The 25,338-nt window shown below is 40.1% G+C and overlaps 1 protein-coding gene across 1 annotated transcript; it reads right to left on the bottom strand.

The window, feature by feature from the left end:
- Window positions 1-676: 676 nt before the first annotated feature.
- Window positions 677-25,338, bottom strand: LOC139713801 (lysyl oxidase homolog 2B-like). The gene is made up of 13 exons (XM_071625542.1): window positions 25,213-25,338; window positions 15,112-15,546; window positions 14,603-14,757; window positions 12,961-13,154; window positions 11,609-11,801; window positions 10,571-10,754; window positions 9,827-9,981; window positions 5,538-5,696; window positions 4,910-5,063; window positions 4,037-4,268; window positions 2,287-2,536; window positions 1,530-1,641; window positions 677-1,106 (listed from the first exon to the last, which is right to left on the bottom strand). Exons 2-13 carry the CDS (start codon window positions 15,539-15,541, stop codon window positions 1,093-1,095), a joined length of 2,232 nt encoding a protein of 743 aa, XP_071481643.1. The 5' UTR covers window positions 15,542-15,546; window positions 25,213-25,338; the 3' UTR covers window positions 677-1,092.

The following is a 25,338-nucleotide window of genomic DNA, read 5'->3' as shown; positions in this document are numbered from 1 at the left end:
TTCCTGAATCATTAAAGGCTACGCCGCACCTGGGAGTTTGCTATTCTTCTGCCCTCTGGCACCTTCCCTGGTGACACAAAGCCTCAAATGACACCAGCATGAGGTAGATTATGTGGTTGGGATGAATGATATCGTTGTGGTGTATAAGAAGTGTCATAGCAGACGTTTCGTGATGTACAGAACATACTCGATCTCGGAGTACTGAAACAAAACCTAAGTCGAAGTCAAAATGCTACAAATATCCCGTTATCCAAAATGTGAAAGCCAACGTTGATCTCAAGAAAACAGAGCAAAACGTTTGCCTCTCTATCAAGTGTAACATGGAAAATAAAGCAACATTCTAATGGGAAAAAAATTCATACGAATTTGCAAGGCTGAATACTAACAACCATCTACAACATTAGAAACGTTTGATGAGGCAAAAACCATGATTTGCAGCACACACCGTCATGAATATTGAGGCATGATAATGAAAACACAAATGAACGATATACTATCGGAAAAAATAATTCTAATGAATCTTGCAAGACTTCGTTCCAAGTTATTATCCTTCTAGCAAGTTCCACATATAGTTTTGATTATGCGGACATCAGGTACAATTCCGAACATGAACGAGGACTTTAATAAATTGTTTGCTTAACTTAAGTTGGCAAGATACACAAGACAATATAAACAGAGCCCATCTCAGAATACTTCTTCCGTGTACACAAATGCTATTTCTATATCATTATACTTTGTCTTCCATAGCAGTACATTGTATATAAAACTTGCATTGACAATCATTACTTGGCAAGTATGTTGCATATTCAGCACTCAGAAGGAACTGCTCTGTGCCGTGGAAATGCTCTGATATCAACGACTTTTAAATAGTTTGATTTTCTTTCTTTTATTTACAAAACATCTTACAAACAGTGGCTTTATACAATTTACACGCTAATACCGTGGCTAGTACGTGGAGGAGTGCACGGTGAAAGTGGAGAGAATGTTCAGGTATTTACAGGTACCGTTGACTGGTTCAGTAATGACGTCAGTCACTGGCAGTGGTCATAGGTTCGTCGTAGAGGGCGTAACGAAACAATCGCGTCTCGAGGGTTATGAGTCGTCAGCTGTAAATGAATGAAACACACGTAGATATAAGAATCTAATTTACAAACAACAGAAATAACACAACAAAATAACATAAACAGATCCAACATGAGACTAATTCTTCAAGAACGGAGATAATGAACATGATTATGGATCGTATAATAACGTCAAGCAGATAAGACGGGAAGGAAAGAGGAGAAGAAGAAGAAGATAAAAAAGGAAAGGAAGAAAAGGAGAAGGTTAACAAGGAGAAGCAGAATAAGATAAAGGATGGAAAGAAAAAGAAGAAGAAGAAGAAGAAGAAGAAGAAGAAGAAGAAGGAGAAGGAAGCAGATGAGGAAGAAAAGAGACCCTTTACGAGATTAGTTACAATGGCACCTCAGACCATAATTATAAAAGCTAATTGTGTCAAAGGACGTTACAACTCTATCTCTCTCACTCACCATAGCGACAACGTGTGACTCGGGCACGATACACGGAGATGTAGAGATCACAGACAACCTCGTTGTTGGTGTAGTCCGTCTCGCCCACGAGATGGTCAGGGTTGACGTCAATCTACACGAAAACGATGACGATCAAAAAGCTGCACGCTCTGCATCACTACATACTATGTGCACAGATCAAACCGTAAGTTTCCTAGAGCACTCAATACTTTTCCCCTCCCAAAACACACTAACATTACGTAACTGGGCGTAATTTAGGAGTGACACAAACGAAGACCATTTTACTGTAATACATAAGTGACGAGACGGATAAAGTAAACCTTATTCACTGACAGCGACTTCTCGAACTTCACAGATTACCGAGAATCTGCAGGTCTGTCAACACTACAACGTTATTATGTGTGCTTAGTTTACAGTAGGGCAGACGAGAACCTGACCAAAGTTTATTACGCAGGAGGAAGGTACGATATGACTGACATAAAGATTTCTCAACCTTGTAAATCTTCGTTACATTATTGCGCTTTTGACTCCATTAATAGGACTAATATAGATAAAGAAATCGAAGTGTATTATAGACCTATGCATAGCATTTTCATTTTCGTGAACAAAGTAGAGCATGTCTTTCATTCAGTGACTTGTAATGAAGTTTCTCCACAATATTACTGTTACAGGTGAGTGGTGGGTATCTGTATGTCTTAATCACATGTATCTTACACGAGAAGCGATGTACACAATTCTTGCTAATCGTGAGACTCACCCTGAATACGTACGACCCCGACGGTACTCGCGTGATGTCGATCCACTGGCAGTCGAGGTCGTTGCGGTAGATGTCGACGCAGTTGACGCTGATGCCCTGCGCGCCGGTGTCGCAGTCGTACAGCTTCTGCGCGCCGCTGTCGCAGTACACGTCCTCCAGACAGAAGCTGGCCTTGTGGCCCTCCGCCACCCGCTCTCCTTCGTGGTTCAGGAGATCGTAGTGCGAGAAGACCTCCATGCTGTGAAAGTGTCTGCAAACACACAAGGAAGAACATCAGAATATTCCACCTATAAGTCAGTTCAGAGTTAACTCATGAGCATATTGATAAAAAAAATGATTATTTTTTCTCAGTTGGTCAGGTGTTTCACTCGTTTTCAAAGCGGCATAATGCTTACGCTTGCCCCACGTCACGGAATTCGTATTCAAAGAAAGAACGAACTTGCGTACATAGACAATGGTCACCTGGTCTGCTCATGCATAAAGTGGAGGTTTTTTCTTCTACTGAAAAGCTCCAGGTAGAAAAGATAAAAGGAATCCATCTTCTCTAAATCTGGGCTGCCAACATTCGCACATCAAGAGCAAGGACGTTCCAGAGAGAAGTCATGCAAGGTGATACTCGTGTAGGCCTAGTGCATGCATCTAAATGGCACAAAAAAATAATGCCCTAATCAGGGAGACAGTTCTGCTCTCTCGTTTGGACAAGACAAAAATAATCTCAGCTGGCAGGGTGCCTCCAGACCGAGACTTGGCATCTCTGCGCACAAACGTAAAGAGCTCTGAAGCAGAATGTGTATAAGCAACCACTGTTGTTCACGACGCAATTTGCAGTAATCAGCGACATCTTAAGTTTTTTCAGCGTCTTATACATACACATACAAAGTGAAGATGAGGATGGTAAAGTTTATAAGGAGGGGTAAAAGAGAAGATGGAGGAAAAGAAGATGAGTAGATGGAAAGAAAGTTGATTTTTTTTAGTAAGATTATTTATTAAACAAAAGAGATTATTTATGTAAATAAGAACAGAGATGTGAATAATTGTATTTTTTGTTGTTGTTGATGATAAAGGTCAATTTTATTGTGCAATAGTTCATATTTCTAATGTATGTTTGTATATTTGAATGTATTCATGATGATCCTTGTAAAATGTCCGCAATTCAGCCTCCTGGCTGCAAGAGATGTTATTTAATAAATACCTTTCAATCAATAAAAATACCTTTCAATCACATACATACATACCTGTGATGTAGCATATTCTCCTTTTAGAAATGCTTATGATTTAGTAATTTGCTCTTCACATTATCACGATGCAAATGAATCATATTTTTAAACAGTAAAATCGATTTCATCTTCATCAAGTATGAAACAAATACGCGCAACTAAGAATTCACAGCATAAGTGGAAAAGGAAATTGAGGACGTTTAAACGGTTCCAAAAAATTGTCACCATAATCTTTAAAATTTGTTGTTTCGTCATCATCATCATCATCATCACATTTTACAGACATTTTGTGTTCTTCTTATTATGTATAATACAGAAAGAGTAAGTGTATGGAATATAAACAAAGGTGTGGGGCAAGGAAACAATGCAATACCAGCATAAAATCAATAATTGATTTCTAAGAGATACATACAGGGACTATGAAATAGAGAGAGAAAGGAAGCAGGCTATTAAATGGATTTAACCTGCTGACGATGTTAGGAGCAATTTATCATTAGGAAATTTGACGGCCCGATGACTATCCTCGCCTTTACCTGTGACAGGCGTGCCACTCCCAGCTCGACCGGCCGAGCACGGGGAGGAATTCTTCAGTGCCCCGGTTCATAATGGCGCTGGAGAACCTTAGCAGACGACGCACGCCCCTGACGTCCTCCGCGGAAGATAGGCAGCCCTCTTCGGCCGCGCACTGGAGAAGGTAAGTCGGCCAGTCCTGCAGGTAGACGGACGACTGAAGGACATGTACGTCTAGCAGCACGTCGGGGAGAACTGCGCAACAAGACACAGACACACACACATACTTTGTGAATGTTCAGTCGGGGTAAAACACATAGGAAGGTTTCACGTTGTCATCAGGCATAAAAATGTGGAAGAGATGATAAGGTTAGCACGTTGAGGGCGCAGTGAATAAAAAAAAAAATGTGTGCCAGCTTGCGTAATGCATACAAAAAAAAAACACACACACACACACAATCAATGTTGGATTAAATCGAGATAATCTGTCCATCTCACCGTGCTGAGAACTTGAGAAGAAATAAAACAGAGAGAGGAAATTGGATAATAAGACATATATAGGCAGACGGGATGATGGGATGACAAACACTCGTAATCTGAACTAGCAGAAGTGATTCTGTCGTGAACGCAATCAGGCTGGATCTCCTATTAAGGAGGCATGAAAAGAAAATACAGTTTTCTGATTATGAGGAAAAGTAGACAACTAGACAGAAGAAAGAAAATGAGTACAGAGACTTGTCTAGGCAGCATGACAAAAATGGGAAAATTTTGACGACGATAGGACAATGTAATCAACACTTGAAATTGGTAACTCAAGTATTATCTGCACGAGTGGAAAATGAATTCGACAACCTAAGAAAAGAGAACGGAAAGTAAAAACGAAGACTAAGACTTACTATTTGTGCACAGAACACCCGCCTTGAAGTCGCTCGTACACGATCTATTCGATGTCAGTAAATACGGACACTCCAAGAGCGATCTCTCTTGTCCAGTACAGTTCAGCTGGGTGATGAGAATTGGCGCGGAGGCACGACCCATGTACCGCGTACTCTACAATAAAATGAAGAAAGTCGAAGGATAGATGAAGAACGCAATAAGAAAACGTAGTACTCGGAGAACATTTCAGTTCACAAGCTACCTACCGGAATGACCAACCGAACGACATGTTACCAATACATTGATTAACATGGCTATGATAAGTCTCCATGCTTTGATGTCTTTATTTTCAGCTCAATTAGAACAACAGGTGCTTTGATTAAAAATCTCTCAACGACGCAGGTTCTTCGTCATAGCACGAATTTACCTATTCACTACTCTGCCATTACTGCCAGGCTAAAACACCACGTTATCGGACTTGAAAAACAGAATTTTAATTCATCTTGTAAAATCAACATTTATGCAATGCACTATCCAAGCGTCGTCAGGCCAAAACATAGAGGGAAGACGCATCATATTCCTGCTTGGTGTGACTTGTCTATAACTTTCCTTAGAATGACAGACTATCGAACGGCTTTATCGTCTCACCTTCATGGGTTGATGGGCGTAGCCGAGGCCGAGCTGTCTGCAAGCCACCATAGAGTCAGCCATGTCCCAGCTGGGTCCGCCGCACACGTGACCCCACACGCCGTTCAGGCGTATCATGACTCGGCCTTCGGTGTCGAAGCGACCAGACACAAGTCGAATCTACATGGGTACGAAATTTCACGAGAGATACATGGTTAGGCGAGTCAGTGGCATAATTACGTCATGTGCAGCAGTAGACAAGATCATTCCCATCATGTGCAAAACAATAAGCACGGTTTGACAGACTTGATAAAGTAAGTCTCTAATCCTGAACGATCGAACTTCTAGAAAAGGGTAAACTAAGGGTTTAAAAATATTCTTCTTTCGCTCATTCTCCTTTTCCTACTTCTTTGTAGTATCATCATACTTAGTTGTGATAATACTGTAAGGCCAAGTAAAAAAAGAAACCAGTTTCTCGTCCTCGCGCGCATCGATTTTGGCCGCCGCATCGATTTTTTTACTATTTACTATTTTCAAAATGGCGCTGAAAATACCAAGAAATTCATAATTTTCGTCCCAGCCCGCTCCCCGCCCGCATCGATTTTCAGTTGCCGCATCGACTTTTTTGATATTTACTATTTTTTCGGCCGCCGAAAAAAAAAATCAACAATTCACCTACCAATCGTGATGTCTTATTTCTAATTATGCCTTGCGTCCTCTACTTAGCTGTAGTACTGCTGTAGCTTCAGTAGTACGTATGTAATAACGCATGCATTTCACACTGCGAGCTCGGCAAGAAGGAATGACCCTCAAAGCAGTTGAACTGTAGTTGGATGGGGGCGGGCCTGGGCTGTTGTGATGTACAGCGCACTAGCCACTCGGTACGTCGTGATGTAGACAGGACGTTGAGCACCTTCTGTACATTTCTCTCGTGCTGTTGCCCGCTTCATGTGCTGCTAGATTGATTGCGCAATGCAACCACAAACCCCGTTATAACGAGATCCGTGGGACCGGCGATATTACCTCGTTATAACCGGTACCTCGTTATAACCATACTCATTAAAAACAAAGAAAAACATAAGCATGACGTCATATACCCATCAATGAAACTTAAACATATCCTTTGCGTTGTTATTACACAATTATTGAGCGTTATTATTGAGAGAATAAAGGGAGATTATTTGTGAATTAGACGAAGAAATAGAGGCTGAAATGATAAGTTAATTCTTTATTGTAATTCTTGATTGTTAAGCTTTTTCTAAACACCAGCGCAAATATGGGGGCAAATATATACTGTAGAGTAACATACAGGCCTTGTTTACCGTAACTTGCTAGGTATTTTTACGCTGTTGGTGCCCACCGGGAATGCGATGATTTCATGAATCATTTAGGCTGTAATCTTGTACACAATCATGTACAATGTATGACCGTTGCGCCCAAATGGATTAAAAATGCGTTCTTTATTTTCTTCCGAAAATCTCTTCGCGTTTTGTACGACCGTTCTTGAAAATATGTGACAGGATTGAATGTGGGAGGTTGTTATCCTGTTTACGCAAATCTGTACCAGATCTATTCAAACTAATAAATGCGTTTGTTTCTTTTTCTGATTTAGGTTAACATGCGTCATTCAACTTTTATTACGCTGCTGTCACCTGGCGAGATCGCGATGATTTCAGAGTAATACGTGCGTTGTTTACCGCTAACTTGCGAGGTATTTTACGCTGTTGGTACCCAGCGGGAATTCGATAATTTCATGAATCATTTGGCTGTAATTTTATACAATGTATGATCGTTGCGCTCGAAGGGATTAAAAATGCGTTCTTTATTTTCTTCCGAAAATCTCTTCGCGTTTTGTACATCCGTTCTTGAACTGTTGAATGCGTTTGTTTCTATTTCCGAGCACCGATTAAGTAGGTTAACATGCGTTATTCAACAATTTTTACGCTACTGTCACCCGGCGAGATCGCGATGATATCATTCATTATTTCGGCTTTAATCATACACACTCATATTTAAATTATCATTCGTTAAATGATAATGAACACATCCAGATCTATTCAAACTAATACATGCGTTTGTTTCTTTTTCCGAGCACCGATTAAGTAGGTTAACATGCGTTATTCAACTATTTTTACTCTACTGTCACCTGGCAGGATCGCGATGATTTCACTATTTCTGCTTTGATCATACACACTCATATTTAAATTATCATTTGTTAAATGATAATGAACAAATCCAGATCTGTTCAAACTAATAAATGCGTTTGCTTCTTTTTCTGAACACCGATTAAGTATAGGTTAACATGCGTTTATTTACTCAACTATTTTAACGCTACTGTCACTCGGCGGGATCGGGGCGATGATTTTATTATTTCGGCTTTAATCATCCAAACTCATATTTGCTCAAAACCAGCAAAAGAACTGGAAGTCGGAACTAAAATTGGAAAGGATATAATGATGAGTTGCACACGCATTCCAATTGTCCATTTTTGGTCAAATTTTATTGTCGCTACATGAAAAGTTTTTGAATGCGTTATCTATTTTTTTCTCGTTGCGATGTGGTCTGACCTCATATCACGCACGCGTTTCTCGCGAAAAAGAAAACCGAATGATTATGTTTAATAATTAGTAGGAACATCGGAAGGTGTTCCTGTGTCTTATCGCGTGATTAAGAAGAAAACATGGAAGGAACGGTTCTCTGCAAAACGGGAAAAGACGTGGATAGCGAGATTTCGGTTTCCAATGTTTCATTTGTCGCGTGTTTGAAAGCGGCAATTTGGTCAAGAAATGGAACCTCGTTATATCCGATCAAATTGCTTATGTTTTTCTTTATCATGATTTACCGATATTGTCCTCGTTATAACCGGAATCTCGTTATAACCGATTCGTTCTGCCATTACACGCAAAGGAAAACGGGACCGACGCGATCACCTCGTTATAAGCGGTTCCTCGTTATAACCGAACTCGTTATAACGGGGTTTCCCTGTAGGAGAGAAGACCAGCCAGCCAGCATAGCATGCGTTCTGGAGCTGGAAAAAAAAAATCGTGGAGTGATGGAGAGAACCGATCTCAAGCGCACGTGTGCACAGCTAACGGCTTTAAATAGTAAATATAATAGTATTCAGCTGGTTCGTATTCTGTCTTTCAGTAAAAAGGAAATCAGGTGATTGTTTCACAGGGTTGACAATTGGCAGTACTGTCTGCGGCATTTTAAATTCTTGAGCGAATACAGCTGTAAGTTTTCATATGAGAAAAGATCTCACTCAGTAAGTTTGTGTTGTGTTGAAAGGCAAAAATAATGCTATGCATTTCCAGAGATAATGGTTGGATTCGAATAGGTTCAACAAGTGATGCATAAATGTGTATATTTTATGTTTAAATTCCATACCATTGATATGACTGAATGAATACAGTCACAGTGTAGTTAAATTGGTATACTTGTCATGCATAAACAGCAATATACGCAGATTTGGTATTAAATTGTGCATCACTCAAATGATAAGTGGTTTATATCACACATATAAACACATATTGCTTTCATTTTGACAATCCTCGAAAAAATAGTAAGATATCAAATAGTAAGGACCTCCCTCATCGCCTTGCTCAAAAAACCCGGACGAGAAACTACTTTCTTTTTTTACTTGGCCTAACATTAAAGGGGCATTCCAGACGATTTTCATAATTTCACATCATGTAGTACATAAATCAACAGCTCCATGTATAGATTTGTGGAATTTATTGTGGTTCTTGAGCAGAGAAACAGTACTTTGAAAAACTTTAAACAAATTACACTGAACAAAGATGATGACACAGTAGACTCACATATTTCAGAAATGTAGCAGTGTAATTCCATTATAATACCGCTTGCTTGCGAGTTCACCTGTGTATAATCTATGCATGCCATCTTCTTTTGTTGTGCTTCCTTGAGCCCCGACTCATGCATTCTTATGGTGACCCTGCCATGTCATCATCCTTGTTCATTGCAATTTGTTATAAATTTCAAAAATATTCTTATTCTTCATCCCAGTTATCATAAATCCTGAAACTCTGTCCTCAGTATAACTAATTCATAGTTGTGCAAATGTAAAAATCTGAAAATCATCCGGAAGTCTTCTGTATGTATAAGTGATTATATAACAACAACAACCATAGCAGTGGTAGTAATGATATTTAAAAATATAACAATAATGATAATTCTTAATATAATTGATATTACATTATTATCATTATCATCGTTGTCGTCGTAGTCGCTCTCGTCATTGTTGTTTTAACTGTTAGTGTATACTACAAGAGGATGGGAATTAAGTTCACCTCGTCTTTGACACCCAGGTCTGGTATATTGCACCTGATGCCCAGATCCTGAGAATGGTCGCATTTACTGCGATTGAACGCCCCATGACTACACTCCATGATGGAAGATTCGGTTCCCTTACACTCCACGTCCCATAGCCAGATGGGACCCACACCTGTGGCAGAGGGTGGGGGGGGGGGGGAAGAGAAAGAACGATATTGAAAATCAAAACCGCTTGGTCCATCCAAGAAAGTACCTCCTTGGTCATATAAGGTACCTCCTTGATCAAATAAATCAGCTTGAACTTGGTCACGTGATACATGATGAGACCCACGTGTCACAGCAGCAGCTACCAAACAGGAACAAAATTATATTTTCCCAATTCCAGATACCCGTATGAAACATCACAGTTCGAAACATGGTAATTTTACTCTTCAAAAGTTCAACTAATAAAACAATACATGACCAGGCACCTCTTTTCACTATCAGCACATTGTATTCCGAATATAATCTGAATAAGGTGTAAAATCAAATTCTTTACCTATAAATTTAGTAAACGAAAGGGAACAGGCGAAACTAGACAAACAAGAGAACAAACCATGATTCAACCCGGTCATCTTCGTGGAACTTCCATCTCGTCATTTGCTGAAGTTAGTGTTATTTACTTTTCTCATGATTGCGTCTTTGGACGACTTAAGAAAAGAGCATCACTGTTTTTCTATGACATTTAGAAAAACGATGTCATAATTTCACCAAACCCTCACCTTGTCCAAAACCGCTCGCGTCTTCGATGACCTCTGACGCCGTGCCAAATCCCAGCTGTCGACAAACGACGGTAGCCGCGTCGAGATGGAACTCGTCCCCGCACACGGTGCCCCAGTGGCCGTCGTGGAAGACCTCCAGTCGACCCTCGCCGAACTGCGCGCCGGCCTTCAGGCGCACGTCTGGCTTTTCCTGCGATGACCAAACAGCGCGTAATATATCAAAGTAAAAATAACATTGTTGTTGTTTATACCGACAAGAGTCTCGAAAACTTTTATAGATGGCAGCCTTGAACATTGTAATGTTTCATCCCACGTGACAACAAATGGACATGTATAATACAAGTATACTGTAATGTTCATACTACCAGACCACAACCTACACCCCATCTTCTAATAACATGTTCTATGTTCACATTGACCACCAGGCTTTCCCCCTCACTAACTTCTACTGATAACACAATCCTCTCTTTCCGTTCTCAGCTGACCACACAGACTAACTGTCTCCACCTGATTGACAAACAAACCCAAACAAACTTGTTAAATGAGCTCCTACTGCAGACTGTGTACATACTCCCAGTTTCAACAATAGAATCTCACTTATCCTCCCAACTACCACTGAGTGAAGTTCCTGTCCATTGCCTCTGAGTATCCAACTATCTGTACTCTATAGTAATATACACGCAGCGATACAACAAAGATAACGTATCACCGAAACATTACATATACAATTACTCAAATTACATCTTTGACTATAGCTCTCCTCATCTTACTGTACAGAGCAGGGAGGTGGAAGAGCTGGTTTCTTCTCTATTGCCTCCACCAAGGTGGCTATTTGCTTGCGGGCGTTTGTTTTTTATTTGTCTGTCAGTTACAGGGATTTCCTATCTCAACGGGGAGGTGGAAAGGAGCCAATGGTGCTTATTTCTCCCGATACCGATGGAGGGTAAAATCATGATTCACATGCGATATTGTAACGGTATGTGTCACACGTAGGTATTTATTTCTCACCATCTGCGAGCTTGGGACCGTGCTGTTTACAAACGGAGTGACGGCTGGTTTGGGCGCGTCCATGACCAAATGACCACGCTCGCAGCTGACCTCCACTGCGCGCATCGACTGGCATTCCTTGTGTGACTTCATCACCGTGCGCGCGCAGGCACTGACGTTGTGTTCCTTGCCGGTGCATGAGACTTGAGTCATTAGCATGGACTTCTTTCGCTGTCCGGCTTTGCTGCAAACGAAATGAAAGACCGAATTTGATATCAATATATTATGAACAGTGAGTACCATGCTTTCCTTTTCTACAACAGCATAATTAGCATAAAAAACTGAATTGATTAGAAATAAACTCTTATTACTATGTCTCAAGAGTGTGACATTTAAAGGAAACCAAAACCCAAAGAGAAATGTGGATTGAGTGAAAGCAGCAACATTAGTAGAACATATCAGTGAAAGTTTGAGGAAAATTTTACAATGCAAAAGTTACGCTTTTTTAAAGGGATGGTACAGTATTGGTGGAGATGAGAATTGGGCTTTTAACTTTTTTGCGAGATACCAAGAAAACACTTATGAAATAGTACAGAGCATAGCCTTTTAAGAGGAATTCAAAGTTTATTTAATGAAAATCAGGTTTGGAAGTACTGAAACATCCAAAAACAGAGTAAAACAAAGCGATCGTAATAAAGTGTGGGTCCCACACTTATTAGAATTGCTCTGTTTTGGATATCTCAGCCATTTCAAAACCAATTTTCATCAAATAAACGTTGAATTCCTCATGGAATTACATGCTCTTTCATATTTCATAAAAAGTTTCTCATTATCCCACCAAAAATGTTAGAAACCTGAAATTATGTCTCAACCAAAACTATACGATCCCTTTAAGTTCTGGTGTTGGAACCATGCACTGGATAAGGAGACTACTTGAGTTTATGACATCATGACATGTGTGGACAACGACAGAAAGAAAATATAAAGAAATTCAACATGCTTGCACTTTTCTAGAGTATTGAAAGAGCACTTGACTAACCGCTTTCAAAGCAGGGGGAATAATTACTATGTCAGTATCAAGTTGGGGGAATGTGTAATTTTCATTAAAAATGATTTGTGTGTGTGTGTGTGTGGAATTCTCGTTATTTTTCATGACATCGAGAGAAGTGCTCTAATATTCGCTTTGATATAGCAAATATATAATAAGTTGCCTTCCCCTTGTGTATACGAAAAGAAAGAAATGTGTATTCACTGGAATATAAAGGTACATAAAACTTTACTTGATATACTTATTAATTACAACTGATTTATATTCAAACATCAATATTTGACAGTCACTCTTGACACCTCCCCCCCAAAAAAAACACAAAAACAAACAAACCAAAACAAAACAAAAAACTCACTTTGGTTTTGCTGCCTGCGCACTGAGTGCGTCCTTGAATCCCAGGCTTCCGCACAGGACGCGTGCGTCACGCATGTCCCATCCGTCCGAACAGATTGTCCTCCATTTTCCGTTCATGAGCACCTCGGCGATTCCTGACGAAATTGGGTGTGGGGTGGAGTCCCCTACCAGTCGGAACTTGTACTTCTTTAACCTCTATGTAATTACAGAATAGTAAATTGCATACTTGCTTAGACGTACTTTTGCGTTCCACAAGCAAGATGCGACATCAATTACTTTGATTATACTTCACTACCGTTCATATTAAAGTCAATATCATTCATATTATAAAACAAATAGTGCATGCTTCTACGAAGCAGCATTTTAAACCTGTACGCTTTCTATATAAATGCATTGATGCACCTCTCAAAATACAGCGCTGTGCTGTGCTTGGGCTTATAACGCATTTAGCGAGCTTCTGTTCTAACAAAGTGCAACAATGAGCATGCAGTATCAAAGTTCACTGTAACTAGGTCAACTTCAAAGAGGATTTCCATTGCATCTCTGTTCAAGGGTAACAACTTTCCGATTGGTTTGCATTTGAGTAGAAAGTCATTACCAATCATTCGGCAGCTCTATTATGGTGCTCCCTTATAAGTCTCGGACGAATGATCATTGCAACCACGTAATGAACAGCGCGGACGACGAAATTTCTTCCTATAAATTCGTGTCAAAGAGAGAAATTTAGTGAGCTATTTGAGCTTATCCATGAGACACTTATGAGGCGATATTGTACCTTTATAGTTTATTTGCTCACGCGATTGTGAATATAGTATAATAACAGCTTTCTTCATTAAAAAAATAATGCCTCCCGCACCCTTCGGGGGGAGGCATAAGAACAACTCATGACACTTAACAGTACAAGTATCTTTTTTCTGATCACTCTCATTTTACTTTGGGAAACTTCCATATGTAAGGCATTCAGGACAATTTGGCAGGAAAAACATTGAAGGGTAGGAATTTCTGAACTTCGCAGATTTCATGACAACAATGGCTTTCTATTCTGTCATTTGAATACAAAGAAAATTCACCCTTTTTTTTGGGGGGGGGGGGTCGTGTAAAACTTTCAACATCCTATAAATCTCCTCATTTTGTGTGTATGTGATTTCAATTTATTCATTGAAATACACATAAATGCGTAATGATATACGGCATTGCAGTCAGTTTCCACGTGACTCTTCAAGGTGCTAATAAAGATCAAGGTCGCAGCAGAAGAAGAAGGCGATGACGAAAGAGAAGACGAAATTTGGAAGGACAAGGTAGAGAAGAGGAAAAGAAAGAGAAGGAGAAATAAAGATTATGGACATGAAAATGGAATGCAAGAAATACTAAGAGGAGAACAGAATGAGAGATGGTTAGAAGGAAGAAAGAAGGGAAGACGTGAAAGAAGAGGAAGAAGAGGAAGAAAAAAAGGTAGAAGATGAGAAAAGGAGGAAGAATGTGGAGATGGGTAAGAAGAATAACATAAAATCGATCAAGACGATGGAATACTAGAAAGAGCAAGTAAACAGGAGGAGGAGGTGGGGAAGAAAAGGACCAAGAAGAATTCACAAATGATGATAAAAAAAAGAGAAAAACCTCTTCGTGTCGGTATAACTTCTTACTTTTTCTGGTGGCGGGGCTTTCCTCTCCTCGTGGCTACATCTGATGCCTACATCCTCGGAGTGCGAACAGTCGTTGACACCGATGGGGTTGTGCTCGCAGGCCAAGAGGTTCTTCTCCGTCCCCAAACAGCTTATCTCATCGAGCAAAATCCGACCTGGGAGAGAGAGAAAAAAAATTAACATATGCATCGTATTCATGCTCGACACAGTCTGATGAAATAACAGCTACTACAAAGTAAGCGATTAGGCGCAACCACATGCATCAGCATAGAGGAAAATATATCTATGTATCTATGTGTTTTTTATCATGACGATGATAATAATAACGATGCGTTTGTCAATAGCATTTATCATGGCCTTCATCACAGACACATAGCCACCATCATTACCATCATCATAATAACAACGTATTTTGTTTCAGATTTTCTTGATATTGTATACTATCTACTTTTATGGCAGAAACCCTAGAGTTACTGTGTAATTGATAAAAGAGAAAGTTATGTACCCACCTGTTCCACGACCAAACTCGCTGGCTCCAAAAAAGTACTGCATCGCCTTCTTGTACCCGACCATTCGGCACACTACGTTTGCCGCGGTCATGCTGAATCCGTCATCGCACACCGTACCGTACGGCCCTCCGTGTATCGACACCTCTACTCTACCCTCCCAGGGAGATCGTCCTGCCGCCAGCCTCGCCCGAATCTTGGGCGGACGACGCGTGGTGGGCTCCGACGTCGTCGTCGTCGTCGTCGTCATCGGTGACGTGGTCGTTGGATCCTTGGTGGGCTTGGTCGTTGGTTTTGACGTCGACTCCACCTCATCCGCAACTTTTGTCGTGTCAGGGGCCGAGGTGACGTTGTTAGGGAGGCAATTTGTGCCGACAAGGGCGAGGAGGATGAGGCCGAGACAGAGCGGTACTGAACCTACAGAGATCTGCATTGTTCCTGCAATGAAAGAAAGGCAGACTACAAGTCACAAGAGGAAAATCTTTCTTATCCTCAATCACGTCATGCGATAGATTCGATTCCTTAGCTGTACTTTTGCATCGTTTGAAAAAAAACAAATCAAATTTCCCACTTTTCATATTCTCCCAGTGTGTTGATTTAGCCTCCAGTCTCTCCAGCCTCTCCAGTAGTATTCAGAACGGCAAACTAATTTTTCACTCGACCCCCCATGTGCTATATAATTTCAATATGTTCCCTTATTATGTACGATTTCCTTTCTCCGTTTTCCTTCCCTTGTACTCCGCTTCTTTCACTTTTTTCCTGTTTATCCTTATTCTGCGCATTTTCTCGTTCTATTAACTCCTTCTTCTCCCTTTCCTTCGCCTCGCTGTGTTTTTGTCCTCGATAACAACAACTACTACATCATTTTCTTCTATTCCTTCTTCCCTTCTTCTCTACATTCTCTCCTTCTTTTCTTGATTCTTTTGTTGATTCTTTCTCCTACCCTTTCATTTTCTTCTTCTTCTTCTACTTCTTCTTGTTCTCCTTTTTCCTCTTCTTTTTTTCTTCTTCTTCCACTATACTTCTCGGTCTACTTCTACTTTCTCTGCTCCATCTTCTCTGTGCTCCTGCGACAATATTGCTCAACTTTTATTTTCCCCCAGGGACTTAGGGTTAGGGTTATAGGGTTGTGATATGGTTTTAGATTTAGTTCATTGCAGTGGTTTATTGTGAGGATTAGGATTGGGGTTAGTGTTATGTTTGTGGGTATAATTTATGCGCAAGTATTTCATGGGTCATGGAACCCCTATGTACATCCTTGTGATCCCCACAGCAATACATGTACTATGATCAGAATGACACATGCAGACTTCGTCCCCGCTGTCGCAAAATCACTGAAATCACAACCCAACCATATACACGTCGACAAATGAGTACTAGCACGTTGCTCCTCCTCCTCATTACTCTCTAAAAAAATCGAGTGAAAATATTCACTCTAAAAAGAGTGAATACAAAAAAGAGTGAATTTCGAGTGAAATTGGAGTGCATTTTGAGTGAAAATGTTCATTTTCACTCATTTTGGAGTGACGTCAGGGATCACTCCCAAATCTTCGAGTGATCCCTGACGTCACTCCAAAATGAGTGAAAATGAGGATTTTCACTCAAAATTCACTCCAATTTCACTCGAAATTCACTCTTTTTTGTATTCACTCTTTTTAGAGTGAAAATTTTCACTCGATTTTTTTTAGAGAGTAGTCAAGGATAGCATGGACTTGTCAAGGTAAGATATACCTAGCTCGGGCAGACGATTTTGTGAGTTGAAGGTAGCGCTCGTCGTCTTCTTTCCCCCTGCCGACAGCGGAGACGACTGCACGGGTGCGTGACCGAGACACCGTTTAAGATACCGTCGGTGAGGGACCCCTATGACACACGGTCAAAGGGCAAGGGTCCCTCCAGGCTGCCATCCGTGGAAGGCAATCAATTTCAAGGTTTGATTCCTCCTCGCATTTCTCATTGTCATTATACGACGAGTGTTGTGCGACTCGACAAGAAGACATTCAGTTTACGACAGAGGTAGTATCATACCATGTCTCAAGACACTTCACAATTCACCGTAGGGCTCGACGGCACATCTCCATATCTATCTACGTGTATTTTACACACAAGTTTGTGAATATCTACACACATCTGGGGGGGGGGGGGGGGGGGGCGTTCTTACGTTCTTACATGATAAACACAAACGTACATATGAGCAACTTTGCAGGTCCGACTGAGTTGAGGATCACCATTAAAGTGCTTGTAGATTATACAACCTAAAGGTATACAAATCATGAAAGAAATGTTAAGTCTACAATTTAGCTGCTTGCAATCAACCTCGAGGATGTATTTTTTTCTTCTTCTCTGTCTTTCTTGCCTCTCGCACACAATCAAGCATGTACTACAGAGAGAGGTTTGATAAACAACAGAACGTGCACATAACCCTGCACACTTTTTTCGTTATCCACAGCAGAGACATTCGTAACCTATGCGAAAAATAGGAGCTCATGGGCAGAGATGGTAATAAAAAGTGGCAGGGCGATTGTGAAGAAGAATGCGGTGATACACTTTCGTCATCAAAATGGTATCAATTGTTGCAAAACAGGACGCCCATGTACTCACCTTTCGACCCCGACTACCTACTTTCTTGGTCAAAACGTCACGTAAAACGGGCATAGAAGGGACGGTCATCTGCTCTTGCGAGACCAATGTGCTGGAGCTCTCACACCGACGGGGAGAGAGGGCAGTAAGAGAGGCTTCGCTATAGGAGCTCCTCGTTGCGTACGTGCGAAGTGTCCCAACGCTCTGAATTCTGATTTATGGACTGTTTATCAACTCCTGAGTCTTAAAAAAAGTTTCTTTCGTGCAACTTTCCTTGTGTTTTGTTTGCATAAGACTTAAAATTAGAATTTGCGGACGGATTTCAGTAAAACTGGTCTGGATTTAGTTTCAACACCCACGCGTCTAGACCTGGCGGGAGAACTTTGAAACCTGCTTGCCCCATTTCAATGCGGCGTGGATCTGCGTGGCGTGGGATCACAGATGTCCAGGGGAGGGAGGGTTCCCCTTTTGTTTGGGTGTCTCACGTTCTAATTACAAGCACGAGATTCATACCTTTGAGTTTATGTCGCAACAAATGGCTGCGGCGGTTGCCATAGCAACATTCAGCAAATAACCACAAAGCAGAGGGGAAAATAGAATTAGCGTTTGTCAGCACTGGTGTAGTAGGGCCATGCATCTGGAAGTTACACAGCCTTGAAACTTTTCTGGATATCGAACATTTTGTTTGAATGAAACAAACTCTAAATTTGGATTACTTCAAAAAAAAAAAGACTCTGTATGGAAATCGTCCTCTGCACTAACAACGATTGTCAGCCCCGAAAGCAAACTCTTACTCCCCCCCCCCCCCCCTCGGAATTACATTCAAATTCGATATCACTGCATTCCGCAGCTTTTGGGTGACAATGATTGGATCAAAGTATCCCATTTGTTCTCTAGCACTCAACTCGCGGGAGAGTCAGATCCATTGAATTTTTCACGACCCCATGACGCATGCGCAGAAGTGCCTCCATGATTTCATATATTTTGCTGGAACGAAGTGAAGAAATCAATGCTCTACATCTCCGTGAACATATCCAAATATATACTAGTATATCCAAGTAACGAAAGGCGCATTCCGCAGGCGTTACACAGACTTGACCTGACCTATAATTGGACTGCCATTCGCGCATGTTTATAATCGATATATGGTATGCCTGGAAAAGTGAAATGTTTTGTAACTGAGAAACTCCTGCACGGAAACAATTTTATCCGATGTCAATCAAACATTTTCTCCAGCGTTTTCCTTTTCATCAAGGAAATAGAGAAAAAACTTGCCAGCCCACCGCAGACATACCACCCTGCTGCGTTCCAGTTTTGTCCTCTAAAGTAGCGAAAATATTTATACCGTTGCACAGGAAAATACTCAGACCACCATCCTATCAAAGGCAAATGTGGCATGATGATTTCATCTCATTTGCATGCAGGCATGGTCCACTAGGGGGTTGGAGGATTTACGCATTCTACTAAAGATTGCACTAAAATATAGCAATAGTTGTGTAATGTTAAAAACAAAACCAAACACAAATAAACTATTAAAACAATCCCATAAAAAGCAGAACAAACTTAGAATCAAATAAAACACATAAATATAGGAACAACAAAAACAAAATATTGAAAATAGTAACAAACAGATCATTAAACGCGTCTTTGTCAGGTAGCAGAATAAGGAACACATTATTGATTGACGGAAAACACACTTTGCTTACAACACTCGCGACCCGTTGAGCACAATATTCTACACAGTGGTATCAATCAATAGAGTAACATCAAAACAAAGAGATCTTCAAATATCAAAAGAGGTTTTTATAAATATCGGTCTCAGATAAAACGTTGTGGAATTCGAAAGTTAGACAATGACGTTCTCACGAAATTGAAATACTCGCATTAAACCGACATGTAAATTAAAAAATGTTATGTCGCCATGGCCTAACAAGTCTCATATTCCCCCACACAAAAATCTCCACTATACTTTCCTCTTTTTGACAATATGAAAGCAAACGAAGGCAATGTTCCCTGTATGTATCAAATACTTGTTTTGTTTCAATGAATGGTGACTTTAAGCGGGAAAGATCTGGTCACTTAATCATTGTCTAAACCCGTTTTCAATGCCATTATCGTGCAGAGACGAATGCGAGAGTGGTAAAGTTGATGATATTATGACGTCAGCTAATTTGAACATGAGGTTGCGACCAACACCACGATTCGGTCTTAAAGGAACTATGCAATGCAAATGCATGTTTATTTGTGTTATTCCCTGATCATCACTATTGTGACCAAAAATAACATGTAAATATATGCAATATATCTAATAATACACGACAGTTAGGTGGAATCTCTGTAAAAAGCAAGGTCACCTGACTGTTCCCAAGTTTGTTTGAATACACACACACACACACACACACACACACGCACAAATATAAATACATAAAACCCATATATATATATATATATATATATATATATATATACATATATAATATGTATATACATATAAACACACACCAACTAATACACAGAATAAACAAAACAACACAAAACAAAAACAAAAACATAGCAGTTATTGAATAGGTGTGTTCTTGAATTCCTACCACCGAAACAAACAAACAAACTACAGGTATATGAGGGCTGCAAATTTCCCTTACCGAAATCAGGGTGATTAAAAGAAAATAAAGTGTGATACATTTTTCTTGCGTGTTACATGTATCTCAGCAGTGAAAAAAAAAGAAATAAAATAAAACAGATATATATGAAATACATACCCCGATAGATGAAAATATATTTAAATAACGAAATAACTAACTCAACAAAAAATTAATATCTGGAGTCGGGGAGATTTTTGTTAAGGATATGGGAAGAGATTATAATCTAAGTTTCCAGATAGCCTCCTGCCGAATCGGGTAGCTTTGCACCCTTGCTTTATGTATTACCTAAAGCCAAGGGATAATTTGTGAGTTTATGAAGTCTTCATTTCGTCTCATAGACATACTCTGGTTGCTACTGACATAACTAACATTCGTAAAATTATGTGGAATTTCATAATTCCTGAAATATCTCATCGTATGTTGAATTTTGATGAAACCATTCTGTTTCTTTTGATTTCCCTTAATTCATTTGCGCCGACTTGGAACTTCATTTCAGTGGCAAATAGGTCACAAATAACCACAGATTCACAAACACTGGAAGTGGATCTAAAGGTGCAGAGAAAGTGTTCCCTATACAGGAACGCCATAGTGGATGGTGTTACAAAGTAGAGATTTTGAGCAGTGATACGGTGAAGCTGATATGTTGCTTTAACTCTGCTGTTTATCTTGCCCACATTTAGAGTTGGAGACTTTTGGAGTAGCTTCCCATTCAAGCGAGTGAAAGTAGTGCGACGGTATACAGAAGACCCATCGCAGGTTTGTGATGACAATTACATATCAAAACACCAATTCGGCTGCAAGAGCTGCAACAATTTTATAGCCGGAAGTGAACACCGGAAGTCAGAGGAGGAAATTGTCAGTACACGTGCGGGGCTGTGCGGTGAAACTTACCTGCTACAGAGCCGTCTCGAGTATATAGGCATGGAAAGTTCCATGGCAACAGAGTGAAGATAATCCAAACAACGCTTTATTGATGTACCAGTTCCTATCAAGTAGACAGGGCATCAAATGGCGAGTGGAGAGGGTAAAAATCAACCCCAAAACTCATCGAGGCATAACAAAGGTGTTCTTCCGACTCTTACAACATAAACTTACACAGAATCAAGACAGATATAAAGAAGAGCATAAGGTGCAAAAGTTTGAAAAAATAATAGACCCACAAAAACATAGTACGTATATATTGTGTGTGTGTGTGTGTGTGTGTGTGTGTGTGTGTGTGTGTGTGTGTGTGTGTTTACAATGTTACCCAGCTTTTAGATTGAGGTCATTTCGCCCATGAGGAGAAACTATTCCTGTTTCGACAATTTTTAACGAGTGGAAAAAAAATATTGCTCGAATATCAAATGTATATATTTCAATATGAAGAGTTTTGGGTGGGAAGAACACCATTTAATGCAAATTAAGGCCGATTTATTTCATAACAATGATACCACTACTTCTACTACTACTACTATTACTACTACGACTACTACTACTACTACTACTACTACTACTACGACGACGACGACGACGACGACTACTACTACTACTACTACTATTAATACTACTACTACTACTACTACTACTACTACTAATAATAATAATAATAATAAGTAATGATAATAATAATAATAAGGTCTTCTTTGTCCCTGGTAGCCCTTTCAGTGTTGCCATTGCTCTACCAGAGGGCCCTGCCATTATTACTATACCCTGGCATTGCCAGGTACCCATTTATAACCTGGGTCGAGAGGGACATGGTGCTATGGGTAAAAACATCTCGTCCAAGGAAGTAACCACTGCAAGGGAATCGAACTTGGGTCCTTCGATTGGGAATCGGGAGTCTTATCGACTATGCCACAACGCCCCCACGATCGTCTTGTTCTCGTGTTATTTATCGCGTCCTTTCTTTTCTTCTTTCGGTCTTCTCTTTCCCTCACGTCTTCCCTTAATGTCTATTTTCATCTCCTTCGACTCCTTCTTCTTTCATTAGAAGAATATTTTCATGAGGAAACCGGGTGTCGGGGTGGGACAACAAACTTTCTACAAAGTCCCTCTTTATACCAAATAAGATGTATCGTCAACCATATAATATCGTCTATCTATACACATTACTCTTTTGCTTAAAAAAAAGAAGAAATATATTATGTTATGTTCTGTGAATGAAATGCAAAATGAAAGCAAATTTGAATTGAAACATTCAAAGTGCTCGCAACATTAAGTTTGAATCAAAAAGTTGCGAGTGAAGCGACTTATTAATTTAATCATATTCCTGCTCAGAGCACAATTCTACATGTATATCATGTTCATGTTGGCTTATATAAATAAGATCAGCTTTAACAGAGACTATAAGCTTCAATTACAACGTAAATCGAACCCCAAATAGGAATAGTTGTGCAACGTTTAACTTTCGCCAATTTTTCGCTGACTATATAAGGCCTAAGTTACTTCAAAATATGTATTTTGGAGGTCACTTTGTTGTTAATACCATGGCAACTGTTATACATTTTTGGTCCTTGTTGTCTAGATTGGTTAATCTATGAAGAATAGACTGAAACATAGATATGGAATGGCAATCATGCACAGGTTCGAGAAGAGAAGTCATGTCCATGACTTGAGAATGACCTTTCACGTTCGTTTTTCGTCTTCGCTGCACACAACTATTCACGACTCTTTATAGACTACCCGCGGCGCTATTAATGTCGTCGCAAAACTGCAGGCCACAATTCTTCCTTTGGAAATAACTTGAGTTTCAACGGAGTTGTGGTTTAACGTAGGTCCTATATAGCAGAGAGCAGACGACATCATCCCGAATAAACTTTGGTAGAACATCATAGTTCGCGCAGGCATCATTCTACAGTTTTTTAGAAATTACATCTTTCCAAATCTATTTTGAAAATTATTATATGCCGCCTTCTATCAATTGTCCAGGAGGAGACCCATAAACATTCTTGTGAAATTCATCGTTTTAACTCGGTAGGATTAGAGCAAAACACCTAATTCTTCATTTTTACTTGCCAGGAAATCCAACATTCTCAGGAGCATAATAGATAGAATCAAACGTAAGTGGGTGAACTAAGTGTACCCTGAGGAAGACTTATCGAACAATATAGGCCTACACAAGGACAGGAAAGCCACCTATCTTCTTGATACGAGGTAGTGCATTTTCTGCTCTTCAAACCTATCATCGTAAATGAAAGACAATTAGTATATCGTTTCAAACGCCCATGACGACAAAGCAATAGTCGTCATACACTACAGGAATTCCTCTTTTTGGGGTGTCTTGGTACTTCCTATAGACACGATGACATGATTGTGACTTCTAGAATAGGGTCGATGACCCCCATCCACCTGCTCTTACCATACTAGGGGTACCTATCTCTTTCTCGATTTCCCTTCATATTACATAATGAGTTGACGATACTCACACCGACCCATGACATTGGATGGCAGTTTCCTATCATTATAGCATTAGACGACTGGCTTGGAAAGACTAGCCACCCTTATCGCATTAAATGGCATACCAATGTTATCATCACTATCACTGTTCAGATTCACATTGCATGGCTACTATGCCTTCATCTAATGTTATCAACGTGATTTATCAATCATAGTCGGGGCATGGTTGAGTCGAGTTCATTGTTTGGTGCAGGTGTAAGTGATATCACCATCGTGCATGGTGATATTAAATTGTGAAACTTTTTTTCCCCAATATGAGACGTTGCATCAGTGAAATAACGCTCAGGAAATGCATAAAAATGCCAAGGTTTTAATTACTTCCTATTGCAAATCGTGTACACAGTACGCCCTTAGACAATAAAACTGTATAACTGTACGTATATTGCGACAAAAAAAAATACATGTATATGAATTGCTATAGATTAATACACCTGCTATTAACAGAGTAGCTGCATTACCCTCCGCAGAGAATCACACCCTCTAACCATCCCCATACGTTGTAGTGCAAGGAGGGAACTCTTTCAGATATAACATGACATTAAAAAAGATGCAAGTTCTCTTCCGCATGCACTGGCCCAGAGTACAAGAACGAGGATCTAACCATGACCATCGAAGCCCTCTTATCACGAAATGACACATCAGATAGATGAGATTATGTAGTACATCTGCAATAAACAGTAGCAAGGAGACTGTCGTTATCGACATAACACTCCGTAGGCCTACTACCAAACGTACCTGTTAGATAAGAAAAAGAGGTAAATATGATAATCCTCCCAGAATAATAGATTTAAATATAAACTTTATTTTACTTAAGACTTTGTGTGCTGATATTCATCACCTATCATTTGATGCCCAGATCCATTTTACACCGTTATCAATATGGCAATCAATCCCAAGTATTTAAAGAAAAAAAAATTACTATATAAGTGTCTTATTTGACTGGCTTGGCTTCCCGGATTTTAGGGCCAAGAATGAGTATTTGTCAATCTTCAGAGCTCGCCCAGCGTCAATTGACTAACATGCTTCCATCAGTTTCATTGGGCTATTACAACTACCCTATTCTCTCGGCGTCCGTCACACGGCGACAAATATTCACAGTTCAAATCGTGTAAATCCAAGGAGTTCATTTACCTTGGCAAATCTTGCATACTTATAAAAGATATCTTACATCGAGTGCAATCTATACCCGCATACGAACGGACAGATGAGGGTCGGTATATTCTGCTTACGTCTGCACTCGCTGTTTTAGTAGTGATATTGCGACAAACCCCACTGATGTACATGCGGTACGGTCTGTCAGCCCGGTGCTGCACCACATCGCGTTTGCTAAAACTGGGTCTTCCTTCTGTAAAATGTCACTAAAAGTTCATCGAAACAGCAAGCGGCTACAAGAGAGGGAGGGAGAGGCAGTATAAGCTATTCTCGACCCAAAAGTAAATGGTATACTTACTGGAGTGGTTCTCCTAGTTTAGCTCTCCGGTGCGGGCAGGTATACAGGTTATATAGCGAAACAAGCGTGGTACACTGGGTGCTCAGATATGCCAAGGTCCTAGACAGCTCTATCCGTGCTTTCCGG

The sequence above is a fragment of the Diadema antillarum genome, unplaced genomic scaffold (genome assembly GCF_040938485.1).
Source record: "Diadema antillarum isolate AM-2024a unplaced genomic scaffold, OU_Dant_1.0 scf00000005, whole genome shotgun sequence".
Classification (NCBI taxonomy): Eukaryota; Metazoa; Echinodermata; class Echinoidea; order Diadematoida; family Diadematidae; genus Diadema; species Diadema antillarum.
This window is presented reverse-complemented; position numbering and strand designations above follow the sequence as displayed.

What these genes read in the sequence shown, in the direction of transcription:
- LOC139713801 (XM_071625542.1), bottom strand. Translation starts at nt 15,541, where the DNA reads ATGCAGATCTCTGTAGGTTCAGTACCGCTCTGTCTCGGCCTCATCCTC. An exon ending in AAGCCCCGCCACCAGAAAAA is followed by an intron (nt 13,155 to 14,602) that starts GTAAGAAGTTAT and finishes GTAATTACATAG; the next exon opens with AGGTTAAAGAAGTACAAGTT. An exon ending in CGCGAGCGGTTTTGGACAAG is followed by an intron (nt 9,982 to 10,570) that starts GTGAGGGTTTGG and finishes CCTCTGCCACAG; the next exon opens with GTGTGGGTCCCATCTGGCTA.